This window comes from Salvelinus namaycush, unplaced genomic scaffold (genome assembly GCF_016432855.1).
Source record: "Salvelinus namaycush isolate Seneca unplaced genomic scaffold, SaNama_1.0 Scaffold329, whole genome shotgun sequence".
Lineage (NCBI taxonomy): Eukaryota > Metazoa > Chordata > Actinopteri > Salmoniformes > Salmonidae > Salvelinus > Salvelinus namaycush.
This window is the reverse complement of record NW_024060219.1, coordinates 178126-200398: the sequence shown is the minus strand read 5'-3', so window position 1 is coordinate 200398 and position 22273 is coordinate 178126. Positions and strand designations below refer to the sequence as shown.

Sequence of the window (22273 nt, the reverse complement as noted above, 5' to 3'; positions counted from 1 at the left end):
CAACACCATCTCATCTACAGTGGTTGCTCAATTAAAGGTTTTGGGATTATGCTGCGGGACTTAGAGGTAATTTGTGGTTGAGTACGGTACCCTGCATCACTGCTTCACTGCTCCAGACCACCACAAGGGGGAGTTGGAGCACTGATTATGCTTACTGGAAAATACTATTTCAAAATGAATGGAAGAGGCAAGTGGAAGGGGGAAAAGACAGCATTCAGAGGTCAAGACAGCGCTGCTCTGAGACAAGCATGGGGACTGGTCTTGATAAATCAATGAGATTTTTATTTTCACTGAATCTCTGTTTGGGTATTGGTTAGACTACAATTAGGGTGTGGAAATGTTTGGATAATTGTGCTCTTACTGTAGTACTGTAGCCTACTCCCTACCCTTCATGTTGTACAGCATCATTATGGGCTATTAGCAGGTCAATAGATACTTTGTGCAAGGCAATTGATCAGCATGAAAAACTTTGCAGCTGGGCCGTCTCGAGTGGCGCAGTGGTCTAAGACACTGCATCGCAGTGCAAACTGCGTTGCTACAGATGCTGGTTCGATACCCGCGCCAACGGCAACCGGGAGACCCATGAGGCGACGGTTAAACTCAAATATACTAATTGATTAAAAAAAATAGACTTTATCATTTGGAACCTTTAACAAAAAGGGAAAAGGAAGAAGTATTATAATTAGTATTTACTCTGTTTTCACAAGCGTAGCAGGCTGTGAATTAGTATTAACTCACAGCGTAGCATGCTGTGATTTCTGCAAACAACATTTCTAGGATGGACTATTAGCAGGACAGACTTTTTCCTTTTATTCAGATTACAACTTTTGGTTATTTGAAAACACAATCTCCAAAATATCGTTTTTTTTTTTTTTTTTTTTTAAACAAGGACTTGAAAATGAGATCGTGAACTGTACAAAACTTTTTCAGTCCGAGAATGAGAATAGTAAATGACTGTAATTAATACATTCGTTCAATACACTGGAATACAAAATAAGCCATAATTCCACCCAATTATGAGCCCGGAGCTGAGAGGATCACCAAAACGAAAGGTATTTTTGTTTCAGTGCATTTTCTTTAAAATAAACTCCATGTCACACACCAGAGGACTGAGGTAAAGGGACGACTAACTTGTCTAACAACATTAGCATAAACAGCTACTTATGACATCAATAGACGGTTAAACAAGGTAAAAAGGGGCTCAGGATTTTGGACCCGGGGACATGGGGTGGGGAGGTGAACTTCTTAGAGGTCAATTTCAAGACAGTCACATTTTTTAACAGACAGTCAGTTAAGGTCAAAGCTTAAGTGTCTGTGCAGGGGCGTCATTAACCTACCGAGCAGTGGAAGACGACTAATGGGAGAGAGGGGTAGAAGGGGTCTAAATCCGGATGGCCTGGGTCAGATTATATGGGGTCATGATCAGGCTCCAAGGCCTAGCCCCAGACAAAGCTGTTAGAGACCGAGTTGGTAAAAGGTTTTAAGGATTAGGGTGAAGTGTTATTCAACAATAGCCAATGCAGTAGTAATTTATACAGTACAGAGTCATTCCACCAAATGGGTGGCTTTTGCATGCCTTTGATATTTTAAGTAGAAATTGTCCACCAAGAACTGAGTTTTAAAAGCCTGTTACATTAAATTAAGTGCACTTTAATTAAGACCGCATGGATACATTTGCCAAGAGTGTGCAAAGCTGTCATGAAGGCAAAGGGTGGCTATTTGAATAATCTCAAATAGATTTTGATTTGTTTAACACCTTTTTGGTTAGTACGTGATTCCATATGTGTTATTTCATAGTTTTGATGTATTCACTATTATTCTACAATGTAGAAAATAGTAAAAACAAAAGAAAAACCCTTGAATGAGTAGGTCTTTTAAAACTTTTTGACCTGTAGTGTACGTCTGTCCTACATTTTTTTGTTTTGTGAACGGAATTATAATTTTTATACGGATGAAACATTGAACATCTAATAGTCAAATCAAAATGTAAAAGCAGGTGAACTGGTTCTACTCTTTTTGGTCATTTTCGGCTTTTTGCGGTGGAAAACTGAGCGGATCAAACATAAGTTACCCACGCTGGTATGAATGAGTCGGGAGACAGGCACAAGAATGCGTATTTTTTTTTTATTACACCCAAATTACTGCGTGCCGTGTAAAGGCACGGGGATGAAGACCAAACAAACACTATACAAAAACACAGAGTAGAAAACCAAACAAAGAGCGAGGAGTACCTCGAATAAATAACACAAGCGCACAATGATTAACACACGGTCCGTAATCATCGACGCAATCCACAATTTGCACGAAAGCCAAAACACACAGCACAGGTACTCACACGAACCAACGGACATTGTAACAAAAATCGACAGGACACTGGTAAACCAAGGGCACACTTATACAAGTACTAATCACTGGGAATAGGGTGCCAGGTGTGCGTAATTGATGTTCCGGTGGGATCCGTGACACCCAGATAGACAGGCTAGAAATGTTTTAACAAAACCTTTTTTATTTTGTCGAAGCTTGCATTGATTTACCACACGCTGTTGGACACAACACGCTCCCATTCCTCCAGTCACAAGTGGATTTATGGATTTTAAGATGAAATGTTAAAAACCTGTTACGGTCAACCCTGTAACTTTTATTTGGCACTTACTATTGTATATATTTTTTTATATAACCTCTTGAGATTGGAAAACATGTTTTTATGAAGTTGAACATGTACTCTTTAGAACATAATTTTAAAATTAGGTAATATCAAAAAAAATTGGGGACCAAGTTACACTTCTCAAAAATGCAACAACGACCCCACTGAATCTACGTCAATATATATTATTACAGAGACTGAGGTGCTGAAGTGTGTGTAAAACATAAACACAACATGTAAAGCGTTGGTCCCATGTTTCATGAGCTGAAATAAAAGATCCCAGAAATGTTCCATAAGCACAAACATGAGCTTATTTCTCTCAAATTTTGTGCACATATTTGTTCACATCCCCAATAGCTGCTGCCAAAGCAGCAGCTACTCTTCCTGGGGTCCAGCAAAATTAAGGCAGTTTATACAATTTTTCAAACATTACAATACATTCACAGATTTCACAACACACTGTGTGCCCTCAGGCCCCTACTCCACCACTACCACATATCTACATATATAGTTGAAGTCTGAAGTTTACATACACCTTAGCCAAATACATTTCAACTCAGTTTTTCACAATTCCTAACATTTAATCCTGGTAAAAATTCCCTGTCTTAGGTCAGTTAGGATCACCACTTTATTTTAAGAATGTGAAATGTCAGAATAATAGTAGAGAGAATGATTTATTTTAGCTTTTATTTCTTTCATCACATTCCAAGTGGGTCAGAAGTTTACATACACTTAATTAATATATGGTAGAATTGACTTTAAATTGTTTAACTTGGGTCAAACATTTTGGGTAGCCTTCCACAAGCTTCCCACAATAAATTGTGTGAATTTTGGCCCATTCCTTCTGACAGAGCTCAGGTAATTGAGTCAGGTTTGTAGGCCTCCATGCTCGCACACGCTTTTTCAGTTCTGCACACAAAGTTTCCATAGGATTGAGGTCAGGGCTTTGTGATGGCCACTCCAATACCTTGACTTTGTTGTCCTTAAGCCATTTTGCCACAACTTTGGAAGTATGCTTGGGGTCATTGTCCATTGGAAGACCCATTTGTGAGCAATCTTTAACTTCTGACTGATGTCTTGAGATGTTGCTTCAATATATCCACCTAATTTTCCCTTGTCATGATGCCATCTATTTTGTGAAGTGCACCAGGCCCTCCTGCAGCAAAGCACCCCCACAACATGATGCTGCCACCCCCGTACTTCACGGTTGGGATGGTGTTCTTCTGTCACGTTCGTTGTTAGAAATGGACCAAGGCGCAGCGTGCGTAGAGTTCCACATGTTTTAATAAATTAAACTCACCAAAACAAATACAGAAACAAATGAAATGTGAAGTAATGGAGTGATCCCACAAACTACAGGTGGGAAAAGGCTGCCTAAATATGATCCCCAATCATAGACTGCCTCTGATTGGGAACCATACCAGGCCAACATAGAAATACAAAAACTAGAGTACCCACCCTAGTCAAACCCTGACCTAACCAAAATTGAGAATAAAAAGGCTCTCTAAGGTCCGGGCGTGACAGTATCACCTCCCAAAGGTGCGGACTCCAACCGCAAAACCTGACTCTATGGGGGAGGGGTTGGGTGGGCATCTAGCCTCGGTGGCGGCTCCGGTTCGGGACGTAGACCCCGCTCCGCTCACGGAACCCTCCGCTTCCGTGGAACAGGACCGAGAGTCGTCGCCGGGGACTCCAGACCGTAGATCGTCGCCGGAGGAACTGGACCGTGGATAGTTGCCGGAGGAACCGGACCGTAGATCGTCGCCGGAGGAACCGGACCGTGGATCGTCGCCTGCATTGCCGCATACTCCTCACCAACTCCATTCTCCGGTATCCCTCCTCTGTTCCATCGACTCCCAGGCGGGCTCTGGTACTCTCCTTGGGTCGACCGACCACTTCGCTATCTCCTCTCAGGTTTTCTCTGGTTCACCCCTCGGCTCCGCCGACCACCCCGTGTGCCCCCCCCAACAAAAACATTTGGGCTGTCTTTTGGGCTCACATTCTGGCCGCGAACCCCGGCATCGTCGCTGTCCTCCCTTCGCTGCTTCCATCTGCTCCCATGGAAGGCGATCTTTTCCGGCTAGGATTTCCTCCCACGTCCAGGATCCCTTCCCGTCCAATATATCCTCCCACGTCCAGGATGTCTGCTCCTCCTGGGCACGCTGCTTGGTGCTCGGGTGGTGGGATCTTCTGTCACGTTCGTTGTTAGAAATGGTCCAAGGCGCAGCGTGCGTAGAGTTCCACATGTTTTAATAAATGAAACTCACCAAAACAAATACAGAAACAAACGAAACGTGAAGTAATGGAGTGCTCACAGGCGACTACACAAAAATAAGATCCCACACAAAACAGGTGGAAAAAGGCTGCCTAACTATGATCTCCAATCAGAGACAACGATAAACAGCTGCCTCTGATTGGGAACCATATCAGGCCAACATAGAAATACAAAAACTAGAGTACCCACCCTAGTCACACCCTGACCTAACCAAAATAGAGAATAAAAAGCCTCTCTAAGGTCAGGGCGTGACATCTTCGGCTTGCAAGCCACCCCCTTTTTCCTCCAAACATAACCATGGTCATAATGGCCAAACAGTTATATTTTTGTTTCATCAGACCAGAGGACATTTCTCCAAAAAGTATGATCTTTGTCCCCATGTGCAGTTGCAAACCGTAGTCTGGCATTTTATGGCGGTTTTGGAGCAGTGGCTTTTTCCTTGCTGAGCGGCCTTTCAGGTTATGTCAATATAGGCCTCGTTTTACTGTTTATATAGATACTTTTGTACCTGTTTCCTTCAGAAACTTCACAAGGTCCTTTGCTGTTGTTCTGGGATTGATTTTTCCTTTTCGCACCAAAGTACGTTCATCTCTAAGAGACAGAATGCGTCTCCTTCCTGAGCGGTATGCCGGCTGCGTGATCCCATGGTGTTTATGCTTGCGTACTATTGTTTGTACAGATGAATGTGGTACCTTCAGGCGTTTGGAAATTGCTCCCAAGGATGAACCAGACTTGTGGAGGTCTACAATTTTTTTTCTGAGGATTTGGTTGATTTATTTTTATTTTCCCATGATGTCAAGCAAAGAGGCACTGAGTTTGAAGGTAGGCCTTGAAATACATTCACAGGTACACCTCCAATGGTCTTCATACACAAAGTAGATGTCCTAACCGACTTGCCAAAACTATAGTTTGTTAACAAGAAGTTTGTAGAGTAGTTGAAAAACAAGTTTTAATGACTCCATCCTAAGTGTATGTAAACTTCCGACTTCAACTGTATCTACAGTACTAAATCCATGTGTATGTATAGTGCATATGCTATCGTGTGTGTGTGTATGCATGTGTCTGTGCCAATGTTTGTGTTGCTTCACAGTCCCCGCTGTTCAATAAGGTGTTTTTTAATCTAATTCTACTGCTTGTGTCAGTTACTTGATGTGGAATAGAGTTCCATGTAGTCATGGCTCTCCGTAGTACTGTGTGCCTCCCATAGTCTGTTCTGGACTTGGGGACGGTGAAGAGACCTCTGGGGGCATGTCTTGTGGGGTATGCCTGGGTGTCTGAGCTGTGTGCCAGTAGTTTAGACAGACAGCTCGGTGCATTCAACATGTCAATACCTCTCATAAATACAAGTAGTGATGACGTCAATCTCTCCTCCACTTTCAGCCAGGAGAGATTGACATGCATATTATTAATATTAGCTCTCTGTGTACATTCAAGGGCCAGGCATGCTGCCCTGTTCTGAGCCCATTGCAATTTTCCTAGGTCCTGACCACACGACTGAACAGTAGTCAAGGTGCGACAAAACTAGGGCCTGTAGGACCTGTCTTGTTGATAATGTTGTTAAGAAGGCAGAGCATCCCTTTATTATGGGCAGACTTCTCCCTTTTAGCAACTACTGCATAAATATGTTTTGACAGTATACAATCTAGGCTTACTCCAAGCAGTTTAGTCATCATTTCCACATTATTTATTACAATATTTAGTTGAGGTTAAGGGTTTATTGAGTGTTTTGTTCCAAATACAATGCTTTTAGTTTTAGAAATATTTAGGGCTAACTTATTCCTTGCCACCCACTTTGAAACTAACTGCAGCTCTTTGTTGAGTGTTGAAGTCATTTCAGTCGCTGTTGTAGCTGACATGCATAGTGTTGAGTCATCCACATACATAGACACTCTGGCTTTAGTCAAAGTCAGTGGCATGTCGTTAGTAAAAAAAATTAAAAGCAAGGGGCCTAAACAGCTACCCTGGGGAATTCCTGATTCTAACTGGATTATATTTGAGAGTCTTCCATTAAAGAACACCCTCTATGTTCTGTTAGACTGGTAACTCTTTATCCACAATATAGCAGGGGGTGTAAAGCCATGACACATACGCTTTTCCAGCAGCAGACTATGATCGATAATGTCAAAAGCTGCACTGAAGTCTAACAAGACAACCCCCACAATCATTTATTCATCAATTCCTCTCAGCCAATCATCAGTCATTTGTGTAAGTACTGTGCTTGTTGAGTGTCCATCCCTACAAGCAAGCTGAAATTATTTTGTCAATTTGTTTACTGTGAAATAGCATTGTATCTGGTCAAACACAATTTTTTCCAGAAGTTTACTAAGGGTTGGTAACAGGCTGATTGGTCGGCTATTTGAGCCAACAAGACAGTTAGTGAGCATTTCTCATTTTCCAAGATGATCCATCCACCTGACAGGTGTGGCATATCAAGAAGCTGATTAAACAGCATGCACATTACATAGGTGCACCTTGTGCTGGGGACAATAAAAGGGCCACTCTAAAATGTGCAGTTTTTTTTTTTTTGTCACACAACACAATGCCACAGATGTCTCAAGTTTTGAGGGAACGTGCAATTGGCATGCTGACTGCAGCAATGTCCACAGAGCTGTTAACAGATCATTTCGTGTTAATTGCTGTACCATAAGCCGCCTCCAATGTCATTTTAGAGAATTTGGCAGTACGTCCAACCGACCTCACAACCGCAGACCACGTGTAACCACGTCAGCCCAGGACCTCCACATCCGGCTTCTTCACCTGTTGGATGGTCTGAGACCAGCCACCCGGACAGCTGATGAAACGGGGGAGTATTTCCGTCTGTAATAAAGCCCTTTTGTTGTGGGCTTGGCTCCCAAGTGGTTGGGGCTACGGCCTCCCAGGCCCACCCATGACTGTGCCCCTGCCCAGTCATGTGAAATCCATAGATTAGGACCTAATGAATTCATTTAAATGGACTGATTTCCTTATATGAATTGTAACTCAGTAAAACCATTGAAATTGTTGCATGTTGCATTTATATTTTTGTTCAGCATAGTTATAGTAAATAAAACAATCCCATAACAGCTTCTTTTTACATTTAAAAAATTGTAAAAAAAAGGCTCTAAATACTTTTCTGATTGTGACTTCAAAATTCGTACAAATGAGCAGTGTAAAATACAAACATTTAGGAAAAGTCAGGGAAAGAGCAGGACATATTTTTTTGCGGGGGCTGATTATTATTTTTTTCTTCTCTATAGTGGTTCTAGTGTTAACTAACTATTTATCAGTCTTATGACTTAAGACTTATTATGACTTGGGGGGGTTAGAAGCTGTTCAGGGTCCTGTTCAGACTTGGTGCATCGGTACTCGCTTGCCGTAGCGTAGCAGAGAGAACAGTATGCGTGGTTGGAGTCAAAGCATACCACAGTATAGGGATAAGATATTTGGTCAATACAATTGATTTCAAAAGGGGAAAAAAGGCCAATCAAAGTCTGAAGGTGTGTCTTTTTCCCAGTACAACTTACTTCTCCCATTGATGGTGAGGGTACACTCACTCCTGGTGTTGAGCGTGTGGCTGTGTGTGTCCATGAAGGACAAGGCCTCGTCACAGTTTGTCCCCTGCTCCGTGTAACTCTTATCCATAGAGTTAACCATCACTGTCATCTCCTGTCGTGTACTGCTCAACGTCTCTTTACGCTTCTTAGCCAGCTTCCTGTTTAGAGAGAACACAAGACAAACAACAACAAATTCATAATTAATCAATAATCTATTAATCAATTATTATAATATCCTGCTTTGTAATGCTCAATTACGCTTCTTAGCCAGCTTCCTGTTTAGGAGAAAAGAAAAGACGAACAACAAAGATTATTAGTTAAAACAGAGATGTTAGAGATGACTCATACCTGGAAAAACATTTGAAGGATTGGGTAGAAAAGACTGTGCTAAAGAAGAGAGAAGTTAAATTAATTTGAAACTTTTTCCTCCCAATTCGAGCCAAACAATCCGATCCATACCCTTTACCATCTAATTCATTTGGCAAGGCTTTGTGTTGTGAAGGCAGATACATCAGCGGGCCTGACGATGGTCAATTAGTCAGTGAATCTGGGGGTGGAGAAGCAATAATAGAGTTTGTTTGCCTCAAGAAACAACTTGCTTTCAGGACCTTCTCCAGAAAAACCCGACTCGGGAACAAAATAACGCTATTTCGTGAAGATAATACACATTTGGGATGTCTTTGGACTGGAGGCTTTTTTGGGGGCCTCTTTCAGGCCAATTCAACTCAATGCAGTCTGTAACAAAACAACTACCTTATACTCAGACAAACATATACTTTGTGCACATTGAAAAAAGATGGAAAAAGGGAGCCAGACCAGATTAAGCAGTGAATGTGTGTCGAGACTCGGACACGGTACTCTACTCCATAGAGACTCATCACGGTACTCTACTCCATAGAGACTCATCACGGTACTCTACCCCATAGAGCCTCATCACGGTACTCTACTCCATAGAGACTCATCACGGTACTCTACTCCATAGAGCCCTCATCACGGTACTCTACCCCATAGAGACTCATCACGGTACTCTACTCCATAGAGCCTCATCACGGTACTCTACCCCATAGAGCCTCATCACGGTACTCTACTCCATAGAGACTCATCACGGTACTCTACTCCATAGAGCCTCATCACGGTACTCTACTCCATAGAGCCTCATCACGGTACTCTACCCCATAGAGCCTCATCACGGTACTCTACCCCATAGAGCCTCATCACGGTACTCTACCCCATAGAGCCTCATCACGGTACTCTACTCCATAGAGACTCATCACGGTACTCTACTCCATAGAGCCCTCATCACGGTACTCTACCCCATAGAGACTCATCACGGTACTCTACTCCATAGAGCCTCATCACGGTACTCTACCCCATAGAGCCTCATCACGGTACTCTACTCCATAGAGACTCATCACGGTACTCTACTCCATAGAGCCTCATCACGGTACTCTACTCCATAGAGCCTCATCACGGTACTCTACCCCATAGAGCCTCATCACGGTACTCTACCCCATAGAGCCTCATCACGGTACTCTACCCCATAGAGCCTCATCACGGTACTCTACCCCATAGAGCCTCATCACGGTACTCTACTCCATAGAGCCTCATCACGGTACTCTACTCCATAGAGACTCATCACGGTACTCTACTCCATAGAGCCTCATCACGGTACTCTACCCCATAGAGCCTCATCACGGTACTCTACTCCATAGAGCCTCATCACGGTACTCTACCCCATAGAGCCTCATCACGGTACTCTACTCCATAGAGCCTCATCACGGTACTCTACTCCATAGAGACTCATCACGGTACTCTACTCCATAGAGCCTCATCACGGTACTCTACCCCATAGAGCCTCATCACGGTACTCTACTCCATAGAGACTCATCACGGTACTCTACTCCATAGAGCCTCATCACGGTACTCTACCCCATAGAGCCTCATCACGGTACTCTACCCCATAGAGCCTCATCACGGTACTCTACTCCATAGAGACTCATCACGGTACTCTACTCCATAGAGCCTCATCACGGTACTCTACCCCATAGAGCCTCATCACGGTACTCTACCCCATAGAGCCTCATCACGGTACTCTACTCCATAGAGACTCATCACGGTACTCTACCCCATAGAGCCTCATCACGGTACTCTACTCCATAGAGCCTCATCACGGTACTCTACTCCATAGAGCCTCATCACGGTACTCTACCCCATAGAGCCTCATCACGGTACTCTACTCCATAGAGACTCATCACGGTACTCTACTCCATAGAGCCTCATCAAGGTACTCTACTCCATAGAGCCTCATCACGGTAATCTACTCCATAGAGACTCATCACGGTACTCTACTCCATAGAGACTCATCACGGTACTCTACTCCATAGAGCCTCATCACGGTACTCTACCCCATAGAGCCTCATCACGGTACTCTACTCCATAGAGACTCATCACGGTACTCTACTCCATAGAGCCTCATCACGGTACTCTACCCCATAGAGCCTCATCAAGGTACTCTACCCCATAGAGCCTCATCACGGTACTCTACTCCATAGAGACTCATCATGGTACTCTACCCCATAGAGCCTCATCACGGTACTCTACTCCATAGAGACTCATCACGGTACTCTACTCCATAGAGCCTCATCACGGTACTCTACTCCATAGAGCCTCATCACGGTACTCTACCCCATAGAGCCTCATCACGGTACTCTACCCCATAGAGCCTCATCACGGTACTCTACCCCATAGAGCCTCATCACGGTACTCTACTCCATAGAGCCTCATCACGGTACTCTACTCCATAGAGCCTCATCACGGTACTCTACCCCATAGAGCCTCATCACGGTACTCTACTCCATAGAGCCTCATCACGGTACTCTACCCCATAGAGCCTCATCACGGTACTCTACTCCATAGAGACTCATCACGGTACTCTACTCCATAGAGCCTCATCACGGTACTCTACCCCATAGAGCCTCATCACGGTACTCTACCCCATAGAGCCTCATCACGGTACTCTACCCCATAGAGCCTCATCGCGGTACTCTACCCCATAGAGCCTCATCACGGTACTCTACCCCATAGAGCCTCATCACGGTACTCTACCCCATAGAGCCTCATCACGGTACTCTACTCCATAGAGCCTCATCACGGTACTCTACTCCATAGAGCCTCATCACGGTACTCTACTCCATAGAGCCTCATCACGGTACTCTACTCCATAGAGCCTCATCACGGTACTCTACTCCATAGAGCCTCATCACGGTACTCTACTCCATAGAGCCTCATCACGGTACTCTACTCCATAGAGCCTCATCACGGTACTCTACCCCATAGAGCCTCATCACGGTACTCTACCCCATAGAGCCTCATCACGGTACTCTACCCCATAGAGCCTCATCACGGTACTCTACTCCATAGAGCCTCATCACGGTACTCTACTCCATAGAGCCTCATCACGGTACTCTACTCCATAGAGCCTCATCACGGTACTCTACTCCATAGAGCCTCATCACGGTACTCTACCCCATAGAGCCTCATCACGGTACTCTACTCCATAGCGACTCATCACGGTACTCTACTCCATAGAGCCTCATCACGGTACTCTACCCCATAGAGCCTCATCACGGTACTCTACCCCATAGAGCCTCATCACGGTACTCTACCCCATAGAGCCTCATCATGGTACTCTACCCCATAGAGCCTCATCACGGTAATCTACTCCATAGAGCCTCATCACGGTACTCTACCCCATAGAGCCTCATCACGGTACTCTACTCCATAGAGCCTCATCACGGTACTCTACCCCATAGAGCCTCATCACGGTACTCTACTCCATAGAGCCTCATCACGGTACTCTACTCCATAGAGCCTCATCACGGTACTCTACTCCATAGAGCCTCATCACGGTACTCTACCCCATAGAGCCTCACCACGGTACTCTACCCCATAGAGCCTCATCACGGTACTCTACTCCATAGAGCCTCATCACGGTACTCTACTCCATAGAGCCTCATCCCTGTACTCTACTCCATAGAGCCTCATCACGGTACTCTACCCCATAGAGCCTCATCACGGTACTCTACTCCATAGAGCCTCATCATGGTACTCTACTCCATAGAGCCTCATCATGGTACTCTACTCCATAGAGCCTCATCACGGTACTCTACTCCATAGAGCCTCATCACGGTACTCTACCCCATAGAGCCTCACCACGGTACTCTACCCCATAGAGCCTCATCACGGTACTCTACTCCATAGAGCCTCATCACGGTACTCTACTCCATAGAGCCTCATCACGGTACTCTACTCCATAGAGCCTCATCACGGTACTCTACTCCATAGAGCCTCATCACGGTACTCTACCCCATAGAGCCTCACCACGGTACTCTACCCCATAGAGCCTCATCACGGTATTCTACTCCATAGAGCCTCATCACGGTACTCTACTCCATAGAGCCTCATCAAGGTTGTCTACTCCATAGAGCCTCATCAAGGTTGTCTACCCCATAGAGCCTCATCACGGTACTCTACTCCATATAAATATTACTCTGATTGTACTCCACACACACACACACACCTCTGTCCAGTGATAACTTTTGTTTAAATTTATCAAAACAGAAACATTGAAATGCTCTCTCCTACTCAACCGGCAACAATACAGTATTGACCTGCCTGAACCTCTCTCTCCTATTCAACCGGCAACAATACAGTATTGACCTGTCTGTTCAAGTCCTCATTCTACAACACAATGCAGCTCACGGTCAATTTAAGGCCTTCTGCATTGTGCCTCTGTATGTAATTATACTTAACAACAACATGCTCAAAATGTGTTCCCCTAACGTCTATCTTGGTCTCTCTCTCTCTCTCTCTCTCTCTCTCTCTCTCTCTCTCTCTCTCTCTCTCTCTCTCTTTCTCTCTCTCTCTCTCTCTCTCTCTCTCTTTCTCTTTCTCTTTCTCTTTCTCTCTCTCTCTCTCTCTCTCTCTCTGTCTCTCTCTAAAACAATTCAAAACAGCTTGGTCGTGATCATACATAACCATGTACAGCTGCTAGTTACTGCTATTGCTCGGGGGGAGAAATCTGTGTGAGAACTATCCCCGTCTTCCTACTGCTTCCAAACACTTTATCAGTGGCTGTCTCAGTATGACCCTGATATGTATTTGACTAGGGCGTTTGTCACAAATGACACCCTATTCCCTATATAGTTCACTACACATAGAGCTCTGCTTCAAAAGTAGTGCACTATACAGGGAATAGGGTGCCGTTAGGGACGCAAGCCTAGCAGAAACGCCTGACAGGACACACTGTGGGGGCTAATGACTCGCCTGCTGCGTTGTTTTGTCAAATCTCTGTTTGTTCAATTTAGACGCTGTCTCGTGCCATATGGTCTCACCAGGCCCCCACCAGACCCCCACCATGCCCCCACCAGGCCCCCACCAGACCCCCACCATGCCCCCACCAGACCCCCACCAGACCCCCACCATGCCCCCACCAGGCCCCCACCATGCCCTCACCAGGCCCCCACCATGCCCCCACCAGACCCCCACCATGCCCCCACCATGCCCCCACCAGACCCCCACCAGGCCCCCACCATGCCCCCACCAGGCCCCCACCAGGCCCCCACCATGCCCCCACCAGACCCCCACCATGCCCCCACCATGCCCCCACCAGGCCCCCACCAGGCCCCCACCATGCCCCCACCAGGCCCCCACCATGCCCCCACCAGACCCCCACCAGACCCCCACCATGCCCCCAAAGGCCCCCACCATGCCCCCACCATGCCCCCACCATGCCCCCACCAGACCCCCACCATGCCCCCACCAGGCCCCCACCATGCCCCCACCAGGCCCCCACCATGCCCCCACCAGACCCCCACCATGCCCCCAAAGGGCCCCACCATGCCCCCACCATGCCCCCACCATGCCCCCACCAGACCCCCACCATGCCCCCACCAGGCCCCCACCAGGCCCCCACCATGTCCAATGAGTAGCTAGATGAAATGAGTAGCTAGATGAAATGAGTAGTTAGATGAAAGTAAATTAGAGTAAATTATGCCATATAGAACCAAAAAGGGGTCAATGGATTGCTTCATATGGCCCTCAGAAAGGTTCTATAACAGAAATCCCATTTATTTTTTAGAGTACATTAGTTTGTATGTACTCTGAGATGCGCAGTTGCGAGTCTAATTTAGCACCATTACAGGAACCTACATGGTGTGCTGCTATGCAGCTCTCTAGGTGAAGACTGATAGATGGCTTTATAATAGAGAGAGTAGGAAGAGAAGGATGATGTGTGTGTGTGTGTGTGTGTGTGTGTGTGTGTGTGTGTGTGTGTGTGTGTGTGTGTGTGTGTGTGTGTGTGTGTGTGTGTGTGTGTGTGTGTGTGTGTGTGTGTGTGTGTGTGTGTTGATGAATGTGACCAATGAGCATTCATCAAATTCTCAAATAGTTATTGTAGGTAAATAGCTAGCCATGGACTAGACAAAGACTGTGTTATTCCTAAAGGCATCCATAGGGCTCTGGTCAAATTTAGTGCACAATATATGGGTAAGAGGGTTCCATAGGGCTCTGGTCAAAAGTAGTGCACTATATAGGGAATAAGGTTCCATAGGGCTCTGGTCAAAAGTAGTGCACTATATAGGGAAAAGGGTTTCATAGGGCTCTGGTCAAAAGTAGTGCACTATATAGGGAAGAGGGTTCCATTTGGGACACACAAACCTGATGAGATCTGACTACAGTCAAACTACACACAACCCAGCAAACAAAGGATGTCCTGAGGACATTTGGCTACGTTCCAATTAGGTCCCTTAAGGGTTTTGATGCCACATTATCCCACTGACGTTCCCAAGACAGTCTAAAAACGTTGCGTGATGTTCCCAAGGGAACGTTCTCTGGAGGACCTTTGTGTAGTTTCCTGTAAGTTACTATGACATCACTGAGGACCGTGTCATGACCTTATTTGGACATTCTAAGAACATTAATTTGATTTAGTCCATAGGATGTTGCGTGTTGGTCCCAACGGAAGGTTCTAGTTCCCTGTAAGTTACTATGACATCACTGAGGACCATGTCAGAACTTTTTTAGGACTTTCTTTTTACTAATCCTTAGGATGTCGCGTGTTGGTCCCAAGGGAAGGTTTTCCGGGGGACCTTTTTATAGTTCCCGGTTTGTCACAGGGATGTTTTTTTGGATGTTTTTGGGACGTTGTGTCGTGGTCTCCTGACGGTCCCCTGAACCTTCTTGGGATGTCCCCTGAACCTTCTTGGTCCCCTGGATGTTGTGTCATGGTCCCCTGACGGTCCCCTGAAACTTCTTGGTCCCTGGATGTTTTGTCGTGGTCTCCTGGAGGTTTTGTCTAGTTCCCGGTTGTTTTCAGGTATGTCCCCGGTGAAATTTTTAGGATGTTCTTGTGACGTGGTGTCATGTTTCTCTGGAGGTTTTGTCTAGTTCCCCGTTGGTTCCGGGGATCTCCCCGAGAATATTTTCTAGGACGTAAATCCAACACAACACATCACTGAGTAACTGCCTCCTTATTTTGAATCAGGTGGCTGCATCATGGTATGGGTATGCTTGACATCGGCAAAGACTGGGGGAGTTTTTCAGGATGAAAAGAAACGGGATGGAGCTAAGCACAAGCAAAATCCTAGAGGAAAACCTGCTTCAGTCTGCTTTCCACCAGACACTGAGAGAAGAATTCACCTTTTATCAAGACAATAACTTACAACACAAAGCCAAATCTACAGTGGAGTTGCTTACCAAGAAGACAGTAAACGTGCCTGAGTGGCCAAGTTACAGTTTTGACTTAATAAATCTGCTTGAAAATACATGGCAAGAGATAGATTTTAGACACTAAATGGCTGTCTAGCAATGATCCCCAACACTTTGATAAAGCTTGAAGAATTTTGAAAAGAATAATGGGCATATGTTGTACAATCCAGGTGTACGAAGCTCTATTATGAGACTTACCCAAGAAGACTCACCGCTGTAATCACTGCCAATGGTGTTTCTAACATGTATCGACTCAAAGTATCAATGTATGTTAGTGGTTTATTTTTTATTAAGCCCCCAGTATATATACTGGGACCTCAGGTCCGTCAACAGATAAAGCACTGTGTCCTGGACTGGGAACTCAGGTCCGTCAGCAGATAAAGCACTGTGTTCTGGACTGGGACCTCAGGTCCGTCAGCAGATAAAGCACTGTGTCCTGGGCTGGGACCTCAGGTCCGTCAGCAGAATAAGCACTGTGTTCTGGACTGGGACCTCAGGTCCGTCAGCAGATAAAGCACGGTGTCCTGGACTGGGACCTCAGGTCCGTCAACAGATAAAGCACTGTGTCCTGGACTGGGACCTCAGGTCCGTCAACAGATAAAGCACTGTGTCCTGGACTGGGACCTCAGGTCCGTCAACAGATAAAGCACTGTGTCCTGGACTGGGACCTCAGGTCCGTCAACAGATAAAGCACTGTGTCCTGGGCTGGGACCTCAGGTCCGTCAACAGATAAAGCACTGTGTCCTGGACTGGGACCTCAGGTCCGTCAACAGATAAAGCACTGTGTCCTGGACTGGGACCTCAGGTCCGTCAACAGATAAAGCACTGTGTCCTGGACTGGGACCTCAGGTCCGTCAACAGATAACGCACTGTGTCCTGGGCTGGGACCTCAGGTCCGTCAACAGATAAAGCACTGTGTCCTGGACTGGGACCTCAGGTCCGTCAACAGATAAAGCACTGTGTCCTGGACTGGGACCTCAGGTCCGTCAACAGATAAAGCACTGTGTCCTGGGCTGGGACCTCAGGTCCGTCAACAGATAAAGCACTGTGTCCTGGACTGGGACCTCAGGTCCGTCAACAGATAAAGCACTGCGTCCTGGACTGGGACCTCAGGTCCGTCAACAGATAAAGCACTGTGTCCTGGACTGGGACCTAAGGTCCGTCAACAGATAACGCACTGTGTCCTGGGCTGGGACCTCAGGTCCGTCAACAGATAAAGCACTGTGTCCTGGACTGGGACCTCAGGTCCGTCAACAGATAAAGCACTGTGTCCTGGACTGGGACCTCAGGTCCGTCAACAGATAAAGCACTGTGTCCTGGACTGGGACCTAAGGTCCGTCAGCAGATAAAGCACTGTGTCCTGGACTGGGACCTCAGGTCCGTCAACAGATAACGCACTGTGTCCTAGACTGGGACCTCAGGTCCATCAACTCAGCAGATACAGCATTGTGTCCTGGACTGGGACCTCAGGTCCGTCAACTCAGCAGGTAAAGCACTGTGTCCTGGACTGGAACCTCAGGTCCGACAACAGACAAAGCACTGTACTTAGCTACAGAACATGCAGTACCATGAAAATAAAAAGCTCAATAGAGGCTAACTAACTATTATGACCACAGGTTTGGTTTGGTTCAATTCAGTTTCCAATTCATTCACGCCCGGTGGGAACATTTTTGTAACAAATTGCCAGAATTGAAAATGTTAGAAGTGAAAAAGTAAATAGGATATTTTTTTAAATAGACTGAATAGATAAATGAAAATTCAAGGTTGGATGACACAGCCAAATAAAAGTAGAAAATATGGTTGGAACTACAATAACGCCGCTCTTATCAGCCAACATGTCTGTTATAACATGTCTGTTGTAACATGTCTGTTATAACATGTCTGTTATAGCATGTCTGTTATAGCATGTCTGTTATAGCATGTCTGTTATGTCTGTTGTAACATGTCTGTTGTAACATGTCTGTTATAACATGTCTGTTATAGCATGTCTGTTATAGCATGTCTGTTATAGCATGTCTGTTATAGCATGTCTGTTATGTCTGTTGTAACATGTCTGTTGTAACATGTCTGTTATAACATGTCTGTTATAACATGTCTGTTATGTCTGTTATAACATGTCTGTTATGTCTGTTGTAACATGTCTGTTGTAACATGTCTGTTATAACATGTCTGTTATGTCTGTTATAACATGTCTGTTGTAACATGTCTGTTGTAACATGTCTGTTATAGCATGTCTGTTGTAACATGTCTGTTGTAACATGTCTGTTATAGCATGTCTGTTATAGCATGTCTGTTATAGCATGTCTGTTATGTCTGTTGTAACATGTCTGTTATAGCATGTCTGTTATGTCTGTTGTAACATGTCTGTTATAGCATGTCTGTTATGTCTGTTATAGCATGTCTGTTGTAACATGTCTGTTGTAACATGTCTGTTATAGCATGTCTGTTGTAACATGTCTGTTGTAACATGTCTGTTATAGCATGTCTGTTATAGCATGTCTGTTATAGCATGTCTGTTATGTCTGTTGTAACATGTCTGTTATAGCATGTCTGTTATGTCTGTTGTAACATGTCTGTTATAACATGTCTGTTGTAACATGTCTGTTGTAACATGTCTGTTATAGCATGTCTGTTATAGCATGTCTGTTATAGCATGTCTGTTATGTCTGTTGTAACATGTCTGTTATAGCATGTCTGTTATAGCATGTCTGTTATAGCATGTCTGTTATGTCTGTTGTAACATGTCTGTTATAGCATGTCTGTTATGTCTGTTGTAACATGTCTGTTATAACATGTCTGTTGTAACATGTCTGTTGTAACATGTCTGTTGTAGCATGTCTGTTATGTCTGTTATAACATGTCTGTTATGTCTGTTATAACATGTCTGTTATGTCTGTTATAACATGTCTGTTATAGCATATCTGTTATAACATGTCTGTTGTAACATGTCTGTTGTAACATGTCTGTTATAGCATGTCTGTTATAGCATGTCTGTTATAACATGTATGTTATAGCATGTCTGTTACACAGCGGCAGCTGAATGGGAGTCCTTGGACCCAGACCTTTGTCAAGTACTTCATCTCCCAACGTTCAGCAGACAAAGAGCGTTTGGAAATGAACACTTTTCAAGGTTGTTTTCATTTGTGTGCTGGTAAATAATTGGATGTTACGAGACGCAATGAGGCAGCTGCGGAATTTACACACACTAGCACACTACACGCACACACACACACACACCACAGGAGGCTGGTAGCACCTTAATTAGGGAGGGCCCCAGGCTCGTGGAAATGGATGGAGCGGATTGAGTGGAACGGCATCAAATACATCAAACACATGGTTTCCATGGTTTCCATGTGTCTGATACCGTTCCATTTACTCCCTTTCCAGACATTATTATGAGTCGTCCTCCCCCTCAGCAGCGTGTCGTCACGCACACACACATACACACACACACACACGCACACGCGCACGCGCACGCGCACACACACACACACACACACACACACACACACACACACACACACACACACACACACACACACTGAGCTGAACAATAGCTTCATGTTAGAGATTGCCATTGTGTGCTTAGTGTACACACATTCAATGGAGTCCTCATAAACTAGTGGAGTCCTCATAACCTAGTGGATTCCTCATAAACTAGTGTAGTCCTCATAACCTAGTGGAGTCCTCATAACCTAGTGGAGTCCTCATAAACTAGTGTAGTCCTCATAACCTAGTGGAGTCCTCATAACCTAGTGGAGTCCTCATAACCTAGTGGAGTCCTCATAACCTAGTGGTCCTCATAACCTAGTGGAGTCCTCATAACCTAGTGGTCCTCATAACCTAGTGGAGTCCTCATAACCTAGTGGAGTCCTCATAACCTAGTGGTCCTCATAACCTAGTGGAGTCCTCATAACCTAGTGGAGTCCTCATAGACTAGTGGAGTCCTCATAACCTAGTGGAGTCCTCATAGACTAGTGGAGTCCTCATAACCTAGTGGAGTCCTCATAACCTAGTGGAGTCCTCATAACCTAGTGGAGTCCTCATAACCTAGTGGAGTCCTCATAACCTAGTGGTCATCAACTAGTGGAGTCCTCATAACTAGTGGAGTCCTCATAACCTAGTGGAGTCCTCATAACCTAGTGGAGTCCTCATAACCTAGTGGAGTCCTCATAACCTAGTGGAGTCCTCATAACCTGGTGGAGTCCTCATAACCTAGTGGAGTCCTCATAACCTGGTGGAGTCCTCATAACCTAGTGGAGTCCTCATAACCTAGTGGAGTCCTCATAACCTAGTGGAGTCCTCATAACCTAGTGGAGTCCTCATAACCTAGTGGATTCCTCATAACCTAGTGGAGTCCTCATAACCTAGTGGAGTCCTCATAACCTAGTGGAGTCCTCATAACCTAGTGGAGTCCTCATAACCTGGTGGAGTCCTCATAACCTAGTGGAGTCCTCATAAGCCTAGTGGAGTCCTCATAACCTAGTGGAGTCCTCATACCTAGTGGAGCCTCATAACCTAGTGGAGTCCTCATAACCTGGTGGAGTCCTTATAACCTAGTGGGTCCTCATAACCTATGGAGTCCTCATAACCTAGTGGAGGTCCCTCATAACCTGGTGGAGTCCTCATAACCTAGTGGAGTCCTCATAAACCTGGTGGAGGTCCTCATAAACCTAGTGGGAGTCCTCATAACCTGGTGGAGTCCTTATAACCTAGTGAGTCCTCATAACCTAGTGGGGTCCTCATAACCTAGTGGAGTCCTCATAACCTAGTGGATCCTCATAACCTAGTGGAGTCCTCATAACCTAGTGGAGTCCTCATAACCTGGTGGAGTCCTCATAACCTGTGGAGTCCTTATAACCTAGTGGAGTCCTCATAACCTAGTGGAGTCCTCATAACCTAGTGGAGTCCTCACCTAGTGGGGGAGTTCCTCATAACCTAGTGGAGTCCTCATAACCTAAGTGGAGTCCTCATAACCTGGTGGAGTCCTCATAACCTAGGTGGAGTCCTCATAACCTAGGGGTCCTCATAACCTAGTGGAGTCCTCATTACTAGTGGAGGGTCCTCATAACCGGTGGAGTCCTCATAACCTGGTGGGAGTCCTCATACCTAGTGTAGTCCTCATAACCTAGTGGAGTCCTCATAACCTAGTGGGATCCTCATAACCTAGTGGAGTCCCTCATAACCTAGTGGAGTCCTCATAACCTAGTGGAGTCCTCATAACCTAGTGGAGGTCCTCATAACCTGGTGGAGTCTCCATAGACTCATAACCTAGTGGTCCTCATAACCTAGTGGAGTCCTACATAACCTAGTGGAGTCCTCATAACTGGTGGAGTCCTCATAACCTAGTGGAGTCCTCATAACCTGGTGGAGTCCTCATAAACCTAGTGGAGTCCTCATAACCTAGTGGAGTCCTTATAACCTAGTGGAGTCCTCATAACCTAGTGGAGTCCTCATAACCTAGTGGAGTCCTCATAACCTAGTGGAGTCCTCATAACCTAGTGGAGTCCTCATAACCTAGTGGAGTCCTCATAACCTGGTGGAGTCCTCATAACCTGGTGGAGTCCTTATAACCTAGTGGAGTCCTCATAACCTAGTGGAGTCCTCATAACCTAGTGGAGTCCTCATAACCTAGTGGAGTCCTCATACCTAGTGGAGTCCTCATAACCTAGTGGAGTCCTCATAACCTAGTGGAGTCCTCATAACCTAGTGGAGTCCTCATAACCTAGTGGTCCTCATAACCTAGTGGAGTCCTCATTAACTAGTGGAGTCCTCATAACCTGGTGGAGTCCTCATAACCTGGTGGAGTCCTCATAACCTAGTGTAGTCCTCATAACCTAGTGGAGTCCTCATAACCTAGTGGAGTCCTCATAACCTAGTGGAGTCCTCATAACCTAGTGGAGTCCTCATAACCTAGTGGAGTCCTCATAACCTAGTGGAGTCCTCATAACCTGGTGGAGTCCTCATAGACTCATAACCTAGTGGAGTCCTCATAACCTAGTGGAGTCCTCATAACCTGGTGGAGTCCTCATAACCTAGTGGAGTCCTCATACC

The 22273-nt window shown here is 45.4% G+C and overlaps 1 protein-coding gene across 1 annotated transcript in view; it reads right to left on the bottom strand.

Annotated features, from left to right (window-relative positions):
* Positions 1-22273, bottom strand: part of LOC120040143 (receptor-type tyrosine-protein phosphatase mu-like) — a gene marked incomplete at both ends in the record, with an annotated part of 207391 nt that overhangs the window by 24599 nt on the left and 160519 nt on the right. Inside the window, one exon of the mRNA XM_038985393.1 lies at positions 8453-8610. Within this exon, the coding sequence (XP_038841321.1) occupies positions 8453-8610 (158 nt within the window). The remainder of the gene's footprint in view (positions 1-8452; positions 8611-22273) is intronic.